Here is a 13,817-nt window from a genome sequence, read left to right as displayed (position 1 = left end):
AATTTTTTCATAATCACATTGATGCATTAATAAATAAGGGGAAAGAGAATGCTTGGCAATTTATCGATTTTTATAGGGCTTCGAAAACTCATCTCAAAATTGAATCTTTAGACTTGCTAAGGGACTTGGAAAAATGGTTTTTACTACCATGGTTCCGTGCAAGTGATTTTAACGAGTTACTTAAGTCACATGAAAAATTTGGGAGGCATCTTCGACCCTATGGACAAATGCAAAAATTCCGGGAAGCTTTAGACGAATGTGGATTGATGGATTTAGGTTTTGTTAGGAACAAATTCACTTGGTTCAAAAATTATCCAAATGGAGGAGCTCTTTGGGAAAGGTTAGATAGAGCTGTATGCACAACGGATTAGTTCAATTTATTTCCTGCAACAAAATTTCGAACTTTGTTAGGTGGCTCCTCAAACCAGAATCCTATCTAGATTTTCCATGAAGGTTTGGAGGTGAAGCCACAAAGACCTTGGCGTTTTGAACAACTATGGCTTGAGAATAGGGCTGTCATGACACTGTGGCCAGGCATGAAGGGTTGTTTCTTCGTGTCTGCCTATGGCAAAAATGATGGGAAAAATTGAAGCTTGTCAAACACATTTGAAACAATGGAGTAAGAAGTCCGTTTGTAATATTTCCAAAACACTAGTGGAAAAAAAAAAGTTTTGAGGAAAGCCGAGGAAGCAGCAGTAAAGGGGGGAACATGGATTTTTTTTTTTTTTTTTTTTTTTTTTGCAACTTAAGATCAAAGTTAATGATTTGTTGAGATTGGAAGAAAAAAAATGTGGCAATAGCTCTAGACACCTTATTTTGTACCTCTTATGACTCGAGCTTCCGTTCCCCAATAACGATAACACTAGGAGGTCTAGGACTGGTCTAGGGCCTAGCTATGGAAATACTTTAGCTGAAAGATGCTTTTGGATGAAAGAAAAATCAGGCAGAAACCCTAAGGGTGCATACACAGCCTTGAGCTTGCGTATGTAGCCTTAACCCCATGCATATGCACCCACATGCACGTGTACGCAGCTAGGGTTTCAAGATTTCTTCAAAGAATGTTTTTTACTCAAAATGCGGCAGAAGCAATCCCACATCACTTGGAATTGCCTCTGCCCCTTCTCTTTGAACACTATAAAAATGCCCCATAGCCCTTTTCCTAAAGACACACATACTCTACTCCAAAAAGTGATTCAAGAGAAGTTTTTTAGTTTGAGAAGCATCCTAAATTAAATTTCTTGGCTGAGACTTATTTTAGTCCAAAGCCTTCTATTTAAACTTACTAACGCTTTGGATATTTTGTTTTGTAAATTGATTGAGGGGAACAGTCAAAATCAAGCTCTAAAAACTTCTTGTGTAAGGTACGTGTTTTTGCTTTGATATTTTTAGCTGTTTATTTTTATCTATGCTTTTCCGTTTTACTATATTCCTATGTAGTTTAGTTTTGTTGTTTGATTATTTAGAAAGAATGTTAGGTTGTTTAGAATAGGTTTTGATTGGTGTTGTATGCTGTGTTTCTGAGCAAGGTTATGTATGCAAGCTCGTGCATGTATGTAGCTTCATAACCCTATGTATGCAAGCTTAGCCCATAAATTCTTGCTTTTTATTTTGTTTAAATGCATATTTTAGCTTCTGTTTAGTTTGTTTCTCACATGTTTAGGTCCTAGGTTAGTGGTATAACATGTTTTAATCTTCCTTTGCTTAGATTCCATGATTTGGGTTTTTGTGCTTAATGAACGCTATGAACTTGCATATGAACATGAATATGCATTGATGTATAGGTGTTGAGATGCAATAAGGTAAGTTATGCATAATTACATGAACATGCATTTGATTTAAATGATGAAGATAATATGGTTGGCAAGCGTGCTAGATAAATGCCATGTTTCTTTGATGATTGAATGTGCATGTATTGACTCTTGATGCCTTTGTCTTGTGAGCATTACTATATGTATTGCTTGCTTCCCTTGAATATAAAGCATGATTTTTTTGATGAATGATAAGTTCTAATGCCATGATGTATCTTGGATGATATGTCATGTTGTATGCTAGAGGCATAATAATGTGTGTGTGTGTGTGTGTGTGTGAGAGAGAGAGAGAGAGAGAGAGAGAGTTAGTTTAGAATAGCCTATTAAAAAACCCTTTGATGGGACTAGAATTTGGAACATAATGAGTGAAGGCTAACATATAGGTTGGATGGGGTTGAGTGTCTAACACCTTCCCATCTCCATACCTAAACTCTGAACATGTACTCTAGTAAAGATCAGTCCTTCCACAAGGACACTATATATATGGTTCCTAGACCTAATCTAGGTGACGGTTCCGTTTACACCCTCTGCTCGGTTCACCCTAGGCTGAGGTGTTCTTCCGCTAATGAAACCACTCCTTACTGCGTTTGCAGTGGGGTAGGGACGCTTACACCCATAGTGGAGACTCCACTAGGGATAGAAAGGTTTAACTCCAATGTGTTCCATTTCCTAACCCTAACAAAGGCTTTTTCAATATGGTTTTGCACACACTTTCACTTGGTTCTTTTGTCCCTTTTGCTATAATAGGTGATTAGTGGGAAAGTGAAGGCTCTATTTAGGGCAAAGACTTTCCGAGGTTCATCCCACTAACTCACAATTTGTGGCATTGCTTATGATGGGCTTTAAGTACATTAAAGGTTTATCCACCAATTTATATGGGGCCCATTTAGGCCTAAGGTTGGAATAATGATCCACCTAGTTATGAGTGGCCTATTAATCTATCTCTTTAGGTTTATCTCTTATTTGTTCAACCATATATCTTGTTATCACCTAATTCTAAAAAGCAAACAAATATTAAAATTGGAAGGATGACCCAAAAGTTATGGCATATCCTAAGATTTGGGATTAAAAGAAAAGAAGTATCTCACATATAAGATGTCACGACCCAAACCTATACTTTAGAATTTAAAATATGACCGGTATGTTAATATCAAGTTTAACTTAATACTAACACGAATCAACTAAAGATAAAAGTGTTTATCAAAAATCATTTCTTATATACCTTTTTATTTCCTTGCATAAAAGCCATAATATACAAAATTCTTAAAAACTTGAAAACTTCATTTCATCTCGAACTTTGCAAGATTACAACCTGGCTAGAACTTAAGGTATTCATGTAAATATTACATAACTAAAAGTTTAGCAAAACTCTTATTTACAAACCTAACCCCAAAGACATACAACTGGGGTTCAAAACAAACTAAGGTTCTGAAATACATCTGTACTTAAAAGGATCGAGTACATCTTAATTCCTCCACTACAACAAAAGAGCTAAACTAATATACAACAAAAAACTATACATTCTAACAAACGAGAATCATAGATTCCTTGCCACCTTTAATACTCTTGCTGCTTCAGGGAAAGAAATTGTGCACTGAAATATAATAGGGTAAGCTACAAAACCCAATAAGGTTTTAAGTTCCATAAACATTTAATAAGAATGCATGTAAATCAAATATTTTATGGATATTCCACCTTTGGTAAATAGTCTTCAATAATATTCATACTATTCTTAAAATAACTTATAAACTTTTAGATGAAAATACATCATTTTCCTTTCATATGATAATAAAAAGACATAATAAGGAACTTAAACATAATTGAATAACCTTATCTTTAAGTAGACTATAAACATCTTATCATAAACTTTCCATTAGACTTATAATGATCATCATACTTTTCTTATAAATTCAAAATAACTTAATAGCTCATTAATAATACATTAATTAGTCCAATTGTAAGTCTGTCATAACTTTGGGAGGCTTCTAGCACGTTGTGTCAGGCAACTAACATTCCCCACAATGCTAGGAAATCTCAGGATCATATCAGAAAGTATCACACCCCTTTCGGTGTAATCAGATCAAATCATCAACCATGGGGGTTGGTTGGCATCCTCCACAAGGACAGGTATAGCAAAGTCTTCACCACTTATATTGGCCAGTCAAAATTTCCATGGAAATGCCAGTACTATAACCCCTACTGACTGAGTTCAGATCATAACAATGGAATAACCCGAAAACTATGTTTTTCTGATAATTGTGTTTTTACATAAATATTTCATAACAGTAGCGTATTCATTTCATTCTTAAATATTATGTTCGTAATATAAGTAATAGCATCAATATGCTAGAATTATCATATATATGGGATTCAACAATTCACGAACATATATCTTTATTTAAATCATGCTTATATGTAATAGGTCTAATTAAAAGGTTTTGATGCATAATAAATTTTTTAAACAATTCTTATACTTATCAAACGCACATGTCACATATCCCTTACCTGAAAGTAGAAGACGCGAGAAATTTGAATAAGAGGAGCTTAAGTGTCCACGTTCTCTTTCTTGTCACCTAAATGAATGACCAAAACTTATTACTAACAAATCTTTCTAAGCATATAAACTTATACATTAATCACAACTTAACTTTCAAACTCAAGAAAATCTTAATTCCCATCACACAAAGGTTCCCCAAATACAAGATACATTTATCAAACACATGATGTACCAAATCATAAAGAAACTAAGGCATACAAATATTTATCTATAATCCAAACATACCAAAAGATGAGCATACTAATTTATAGCTCAAATCATTTACCCTAACTTTAGAATTAAACCTCAAAGTTAGGTATATCATTTACTGTTCACTGCTTATTTCGGCAACATATACCTCATTTATAAAATACAAATGGGCTATCCATTCACATCCAATCTTCATGCAATTTTACAAAGCCACATCTCTGGATGTCTAGTATATTTCATATCATTTTCAGGGCCAAAACATAAAACCATGATTTACTAAAAATCATACAAAACAACATACACAAATCTGTTCTAACATAATTTCATTCCACTTAGAAATTAAATCATTATTTTTATATTGATCCAATTGCTGTGAAGCCACTTTCATTACAACCATGCGTGTCTCAGAATTCATAAGAACTACTCTTAGCATCCAAATTCACAAAATATGATTTAATCCAGCTTTTTCATGTTGTAAACACCAAATCTGTCATAGTGACAGCTTCAACATATTTTCTCACAAAATAATCAACTAATTGCAATTGACCTTCATTTCGTGTGGGTGTTTTTATACCTATATTATACATGTTAAGATATATTAAAAGGTAGCCAATTAACCATAATATCTTCAATTTTTCAACTTGCTAACACAAAATCACAAATTCCAGCTTCTAACAATCAAATTAGAGAATATAGAATGGAAACTAAAGCAAATCATTAAACCATTAAAATTACCCATAACAGAAAATAATCTTATTTACTTACCCACAACTGAAGCTGAAACTTTAGTAAGAGTTTGATTTCTTCTTAGAGAGAGAGATATCTATGATTTCAGTGAGAGAAAAGGAGGGCTGTTGGCAAGGATGCACGGACGCGGCTCCCAGGCCGGCGCACCCGCGTCCGACGCGGCGGGACGCGGCGACGCGGGAGGGACGCCGCAGACCGCGCGTCCGTCCCGCGTCGTGCCGCGTCGCGCCACGTGGTGGATCCGACTCGGGCCGATGCGGGCCGACGCGGGCAAAATCGGCGCCGACGCGGCCCAAATCGGGCCGAATCAGTCCGTATCGGCCGTATCGGCCATATCGGCCGGCGACCGATACGGCCGAAACAGGCCGGAATCGGTCGAAACATGCCGAAATCGGCCGTGAAAATCGCCGGAGAGGCCGAAATTCTAGCCTCAGATGCGTTTCTTGCCTTATTCTTTCTTTGTTTTGTGAATCAAGTATATTAATGTGTTTTTTAAGAATATTTTAATAGTAAAAATATATAGAAAATATAAATAAAAATATTTTTAATAATTTTTTAATCGCCGAGTCCCGCCGCACCCGCACCCTACTTTTTCAAAAATTGCCGAGTCCCGCACCCGCACCCGAGTCCCGAAACGCACCCGTGCTTCATAGGCTGTTGGTGAGAGGAGGTGCTGCCGATTCAAGAACAAAGAAAGAGGAAAAAGAAAGAAGAACAAAGAAATAAAAACAAGGGATATACATTCTAGTGCAGCAAAGAAGATAAGGGAGAAGATTTTGGGTGGGGCACGTGTTTGCTAGGGGAAGAAATGGGTTGATGACTCACCCATTAACTTCTCAAAATTTACTTACCACCCCTCCAATACCTTACATTCTAGAAAGGCCCAAAAATAAATAACTATGCACATATATACTTACCTTTATAAAACTTCTTTCCATAACTTTAAAAAAAAGGCCTATATCTTTTATATCATCAAAATATCAAAGTCTTATGTACTTAAGGTAATTAAGCTAATAATTAGTATATAAATCCATAAAATTAATCATGCAATTAAGCTGGGATATTACATAAGATGCTAATCCCAAAAGCTCAAAGGTATGTCTTAACTTGAAAGGTTCATGGGGCCATAGCCCATTTGCTATCATAAGCCCAAATCAAGGCCTTTTTAAAAAAGATAGTCTTGGACCTAAGGTAACAAATGTGCTATGGGCCTAGCATCCTAAATCCTACAAAGTCAAATGAATCTCTTTAGTTTTGGGCCTTCTTGTTGCATGTAAAGGCCAAGATGATGTGAGACTCGTGGACCTTGAGAGAAAGGTCATAATGTATTCTAGCTAGGAGGCTACTTCAAAAAAATGAATGAAAGATGAAGAGCCCAAAAGTTATGAATACATTGTTGGCCCAAGTTTGAGACAAAGGAATGGAAATCTATAAGCACATTCTAATGAAAGCTCATGAGTGTAAAATGAGAGCACTTTGTAAATGGACCAAGCCCTATGAAACTAGGGATAAGACACATGAGAGGAAATGAAATGATTTTGTAATTGAGCCTTCATTAAAATGGACTTAAATATTATCTTAAGGACATCTAAATAAAAGCTGGCTTTTAATTTAGGAAACGTGCTTATCATAAGGGTGTCATTTACGGTTTTTCCACATGCCACAATGTCTAGCTACTCGACCCAAGAGGAGACTAGCCATGATTTCTTGTATTGAGGGATGTTCTAAGGCCATGGACCTTCACAAGAGTTAACGACTTCTCCGAGGTTAGGGGTGCTGGGTCTTGGGAAGACCATGATTGGACCAATATAGAAGGCCTAGTTAAATACTCCCCAACTCATATCTGGATTGAACAGGACCCTAATTCACCCACCAATGAAGGATGATGCTTCATCTTGGTTGATGATGACAAGGGTGAGGAAGACAAGGAAAATGACAATATGGAGCACTAGACTAATAGTGCCCACGATTGGTACGATGGAGGAGAAGATTACACATTTTCCGATCAAGAAGTCGTCCAATGGGATCTGGCTGAAGCAATACTATAGACACCGCATTTTATATCCCTTACGACTCAAGCCTTCGTTCCCCAATAATGTTAGAACTTTAAGGCCCGAGGTTAGTTTAGGACCCAATCAGATGAAAATTTACTTGAGGAAAGTGTTTATGGAAAAAATAACTTATTTTTAAGAGTATAAAACTATTTTCGGAAAAGAAAGGCCATGGAAACCCTAGGGTATGTGGGGGCAACGCGCGGTTAGTGCCTCTTTGGGGTGTACACCTCGGCCGAGTGGACCTCAGCGGAGAAAAGGAGTCGCCACCTAGTTTTATGGTCTAGAAACCATAAATATAGCGCCCTTACATGGAATGACTGATCTTACTACTAGAGTATAGGTTCGGAGTTTAGGTACGATTTTGAGAAGGTGTTAGGCACCCAAAACCACCTAACCTGTGGGTCGGCTTCCACTCATTGTGTCTTACATCTTAATCTCATTAAAGGAATGTTCAACATTGTATTTTATACTCACACACACACACTAACACGCATCTAATAATTATCATGGCATCAAATGTTCCATAACCCTAACATATATCTATCATAGCATCTCATCACATCATAAACCCTAGCATACTTAAAAAATTAAAAATTAAAAAAAAAAAAAAAAAATCATATTGGCATCATTCCTAGCCGAATCGGGCAGTAACTTTTAATAGTAACTTTTCCACACTAAGATAAATATTTCCCTTATTAAGAGCATCCACTTGCCGTTGATTTTCACATTCCACCACAAGATTTGTGAATCCAAAATAAAGAAATCTAAATCTAGACCCAAATAATCATTTGCCAAACGACCTCACATATCAAACAATCAATATGTAAATACCAGAGTAGAATAAGGCTATGATGAAGAAAATCTGCAACTCAAGAATTAAGAATAGGCACTTGTGCAAGGTTAGGGATGAATTAATTAGGAAAGAAAAAGAAAGTAGAAAAGAAAATAATATAATATTCACTCAAATTAATTAGGTTAAGCTATTATGGCAATTAATTTTAAAGATGACATGGATTATAGTGGTTTTCTAACCATTAGAATTTTTAGAAATCTAAAGTCTAAAAAATGTGTAACTTGAACCCATCTTTTATATATATATATATGATGACATCCCAACCCAAGGTGGACGAGGATGCACCCGAATTGTATACCTTGCTTGACAGGTGGTGCACATCTAGTCTTTTTCAGTTGACTTCAACTGAAACTTAGGAATTCAAACTCATCTATTCCCTATTTATGTCTCACTAACTAGCAGTGTTCATACTGTCCCAACCATTAATAGACGAAGCCAAAAGCCCTAGTAATCACACTTCCTGGTGTTCAAATACCCCCTCTCACAACTTTTGAATTATCTATAAACAATAATAATAAATAAATAAAAAGGTATTTTGAATTATAATGTGAAAATGTAGACATCACCAATGCGTATGATTTCTTACCATTTGTTTTTGTTCAAGGCACAGACAACAAGGACAAGTATCTTGCCAACTGGTCTGAGTCTTCTTTAAACAAAGCCATATCAAATACCAATTTTCTTTGTGTTTTTTTTTTTTGGGTAAGTTATATGCATCCAATGGATCTTATACCTACAACTTCACCCAGAGGTCATTAGCTGCTAATATACGAAATAACAATTGTAGTTATAAGCAAATAACGTCAAAAACAAAAGCACTAAAATACATTAGTAGTGAGATTATCATATGATTATAACTATTTTACCTAAAGCAACCTTTTACCAGCAAGGTAGAAACTCTAAAATTGCCACACCAAAGAAATGAAATAATTAATTAAAATTTATAAAAAAAAATAAAAAATAAAAAAATAAAAAAAAAATATGATTTTTAATAATTTACAAGATCATGATCCCCTCTACATTTGCTTTGAAATAGAGCGGGTTCATTTCATGGTAAGAATTTCATTTTTTTCATAAATCTAAACAGGTTAATGGCACTATGTCATTTAAAATCTCATTCCACCAAATAAAAATTTATAATTGATGCTAAATGACACGATATCGTGTATACCTTCAAATTTTTGAAAAGCTAAATCTTTGGCATTGAATGGTCCCTCTCCATTTCAAAAACAAATAGAGGTTCCTAGTACTATCTTGGAATCACCAATAACTAATGCATCCAACATTGTTGTTACAATTCTAAAATACCTAATTATGTCTAAAAAGTTCTCCAAAGCAAGCAACAACTATAAGTTAAAACATTCAAAAAGAAAGAAAAGTCAAGATCTTTTGACATGAGAAAATGTAAAGGCTGAAATACATTTTAGTCCCTCTAACTCTGGTGGTGTTGTCATTTTATTCCTTCAAGTTTCAAAAATGGCAATTAATCCTTTGAACATTTGAACTGTTGCCATTTTGGTGCCTCAAGTTTCCAAATTTGCAATTAACCCTATGAACTTTCAAAATACTATCATTTTCGTCTGTCAAGTTTAAACTTTTTTTATATATTTAATGTTTCAAAACAAATGACTTCATTTAGATATAGTTAACAAAACATGATGGGATGGTCAAATTGACAACAATGCAAAAGTTTGTGGTTAATTGCAAGTTTTGAAACTTTAAAGGATCATAATGACAACAACACTAAAGTTAAAGGGTCTAAAATGTATTTTAACCAAAAAAAAAAAAAAAAATCAATGTAATTCCAGCTCACCTTATACATTCACATTCTAATTGAGAAATTAACTTTCCCATTATGGCTCGCCTCCCTTCCCCAACCTAAATAAAACACTAAAATTGCTCCCTTTCTTTGTCACTCTGTAAACAGGTTGATGACTGCCTTCATGGTCTCCAGACGGATTAATGAGTACCACTGTACCAAAAAACTATCAACTCCAAAAAAAGAATCAAACATACTCGGAACCCTCATCTAGAGACACATCCCACATAAACCTTCCTTTTTAATTAAAGAGAAAAGACATGTTGGGCTAGAAATTTTTGGAAGCTATATATATATCCTAAAAGCAAACACCCCAAATCTTTCTCTACCACATCATACAATTCATCAACTGCATTTGCTAAATATAACTCTAAGCACCAAACATGCATCTAGTATCTCCCAGCATTTTCCCTTCTTTATATATATATATATATATATATATATATATATATATTTTCCCTTCTTTATATATATATATATATATATATATATCTCCCACCATAAACCATCCACCCTCTCAAAAGAGGGGTAAAACCAATCAACAGACTTAGTAAGCAGGCTATGAGGAGGAGGTGAAAACCAAATGTACCTTCATTCCTTATTCCACAGGCACATCCATGGAACTTCTTGGCTCATGGCTCTTCCATATCCCATCATCAACACCATAAGGAAATATAATAGTATAAATATTGTATACACCTCATATTTCTCCTCCAAAAACTATTCTACACAACCAACAACCTTGATGACCTGCGAATGATGGAGGACCAGAAAGAAAGAAAGAAAAAAACCCAAAATAAGCAGCAACACAAAGAAAAACAGAAATGCACTAAATGAGGGGAAACAAAAAGGAAGAACACAACAAGACGGTATGTGGAGATCCTCGACTTGCACCTAGAGAAAGATTATATTTATGATGCCACTCTAAGATCATTATTGAGGTTTGTAAATACTAAACACCCCAGTGTAATACTTCCTACCATGGCAGATCAACACCTAATACAAGCCTCAGAATCAAGCAATGTTTCACAAACTTCTTAATCTACTCAATTTCCAAACCTAAGTTAATAAGACACGGATGCAGACTTTCATATTCCTATGAAAGCAATGCTTGTAAAATTCAAAGATTAATGACAATTCACAAGTTGAGACACATATCAGAACATTATCAGTCATTAGGCTAAGGAAATATATATTCTACATATGAGCATAAAATTATAGGCACAATGTGTACCAGTAGCTAGGACTTGTGCAACCTTTGTCCTGGCCATTGTAGCATGTGTGTTGCCCAAGGCATAAGAGGCATGAAAACTTGACAAATATTAACAACCTCTACACCTATGTGAAAACCTACGTGTACGATCAATGGAAACATATTTTGAATTCCTAAAATAAGGTTTGCATTTCGGTCAATTTACAAGCACAATAACTATCATTCCCTAACCAACTTCTGTTATACTAGTGAGATGCTGAAACTTTACCTAGAGAAGCAAAAAATAGAAAAAGGGGCAATGGGGTGTTGTTTCATATTAAACAAGGAGAACAAATAACCAAAAAGTATGAACCAAGAAAAAAGAATAAAGGGAAGGAGAAGGGGGGGGGGGGGGGGGGGAAGAGGAAAACATTGAAAGACGCCATGTCTTGTGTGTTTATGATCATACGTACTCAAGAAAAGAATGAGTTGAACTGTGCAGAGTCATAGTAAAAATAAAAGAATAACACCAAAATATAGCTCACAAGCTGCCCTTCGTTTCATTGTAGAAGCACTAAAACCATCTACCAAACAAATAACTCACTCATGGGCTTTTAAATGAGAAATTTCTAAAGAATCACATTGTGCCTGAAAATTGTGGAGACTACCATGTTCAATCACTGCTTGATTCTAACTTTCATGTTTATACAAACATATGTTACGACACAAGTCACAACTGCATTAATATGGTTGTCAAATGTAAAAGGAATTGACAAGATAATTAACATCTTCAATTTTGAGTGTCTAGAAGCACAGTTCAGTTGAAAAGAAATTATTCATTAAACTAAAACTGAAACCAAATAAATAATAATCATAATTTAGGCAGACAAACCTAAAACTCTTCATAAACAAGGCGAGAATCATGTTGAATCCAGAAATGATAACAACTATCAAAAGATTCTAGCAGGGTTAATTAGAATCTTACCCTTTGTCCTTCCCTTCATTACCAGCAACAGCATCAGTCACCAGAGCCATCGGTCTTTGATCAATAACCTCATCGATAATCCCAAACTCCTTGGCCTCACCCGGTGTCATGAAATGATCCCTGTCCATGTTCGTCTGAATTACCTCCAATGACTGCCCTGTGTGCTTCGCATACAGTGCATTAAGAGAATCCCAAACCTGAACAATCTGCTTCGTGTGAATTGTCAGATCCTTCGCCTGCCCACTGTATTCACCGGAAGGCTGATGAATCATAACTGTGGCATTGGGAAGTGCCCGCCTCTCGCCCTTGACTCCTGCAGCTAAAAGGAGAGAAGCCATCGAAGCAGCTTGCCCCAAACAAATTGTATTGATTGGAGACCGGATGTATTGCATTGTATCATAAATTGCAAGACCTGTATAATTCAACCCAATCCAGGAAAATATAATTCAACAAGAAAAGAAACCATTTTTTTTTCCATCAACAAATTTTAAGCAATGTGGAATTTGAAAAAGTGGAATAGAATGAACCTGCGGTGACGGCGCCGCCGGGGGAGTTGAGGTACATGTGGATGGGTTTGGAGGGGTTTTCAGACTCGAGGTATAGGAGCTGGGCGACGACGACGTGGGATGTGTCGTCGGAGATGGGTCCGTTGATGCAGACAATTCGTTCCTTGAGGAGACGGGAGAAAATGTCGTAGGCGCGTTCGCCTCGCGACGAGTGCTCTATCACCATAGGGATCAGGCTGTAGCTGCGTATCATTGGCTGCTTCAGCTGTTGACACCATGTCGCCCTGCCCACCACCAGTCTCGCGCTTGAAATTAGACTCCTCATCCTAATGCCAACGCTATAGAGAGAAAATATCTGAGTAGTAGTGGTGGTAGGAGTAGAAGATCTTTGATTTGGAAACAACTGCCTAGGCTTTATGACTTAAGATAAAGAGGGTTTTTTTTTTTTTTTTTTTTTGAATGTTAAGATAAGAGCTCTAGTTCACCGGTTAGAGCATTCACATTGGGTCTTGTAAATGCTATATGTTAGTAATATTTAGTATTAGAGCCCCAAAACCCCCCATTACCTGGTCTTGCAATTGCAAAAAAAATTGCAATTATGCTATCGTGCATAGTAACTTGTAAGAGCATCCACAGCAGTGGAGCTAAAAATTTAGCAATTTAACTCCACCAAAAATTACTTTATCTATTTTACCTACACATATGCTGCAGCAGTGGATCTATTTTAACTTTCAATACAATAAAATAATATATCTACTACAATAAAATAATCTATCTCACTCCAATAAAAACACCACGAATCGATCCACCAACATGGCCAACCAAGAACAACCGCACACAACCACCCAACAACAACCACTGCCAACCAAAAACAACCGCGATAGCCACCCAACAACAACTAGCAAGCCAAGAACAACCACCCACAACCACTGCCAAAAATCCAAATTAGCCAAAAACTACCACACAAATCACCACCAACACAGCCACACTACCACTAACCCACGAAACTCAGCCACCATGAAACCCAGCCAAACTGCCATCACGAAACCTAGAGAAACCCACAAAATCCAACCACGAAATCCGTGGCACTCTTGAGTTCGATGAAGG

The 13,817-nt window shown here is 36.1% G+C and overlaps 1 protein-coding gene across 5 annotated transcripts; it reads right to left on the bottom strand.

The window, feature by feature from the left end:
• Nucleotides 1-3,068: 3,068 nt before the first annotated feature.
• On the bottom strand, nucleotides 3,069-13,125 carry LOC126717713 (ATP-dependent Clp protease proteolytic subunit 2, mitochondrial-like). 5 transcript variants are annotated; one of them, XR_007652724.1, is made up of 5 exons: nucleotides 12,732-13,125; nucleotides 12,205-12,616; nucleotides 10,617-10,777; nucleotides 4,314-4,381; nucleotides 3,069-3,422 (listed from the first exon to the last, which is right to left on the bottom strand). XR_007652724.1 is itself a non-coding variant. In XM_050419565.1 (3 exons), exons 1-3 carry the CDS (start codon nucleotides 13,033-13,035, stop codon nucleotides 4,378-4,380), a joined length of 720 nt encoding a protein of 239 aa, XP_050275522.1. In that variant the 5' UTR covers nucleotides 13,036-13,121; the 3' UTR covers nucleotides 3,069-4,377. The 5 variants fall into 5 exon arrangements, 1 of the variants encoding a protein (XP_050275522.1); XR_007652723.1 differs by having other exon boundaries at nucleotides 3,069-3,402; XR_007652726.1 differs by lacking the exon at nucleotides 10,617-10,777 and having other exon boundaries at nucleotides 12,732-13,122.
• Between the last annotated feature and the right edge of the window lie 692 nt (nucleotides 13,126-13,817).

The sequence above is a fragment of the Quercus robur genome, chromosome 3 (assembly GCF_932294415.1).
Source record: "Quercus robur chromosome 3, dhQueRobu3.1, whole genome shotgun sequence".
NCBI classification, from domain to species: domain Eukaryota; kingdom Viridiplantae; phylum Streptophyta; class Magnoliopsida; order Fagales; family Fagaceae; genus Quercus; species Quercus robur.
This window is presented reverse-complemented; position numbering and strand designations above follow the sequence as displayed.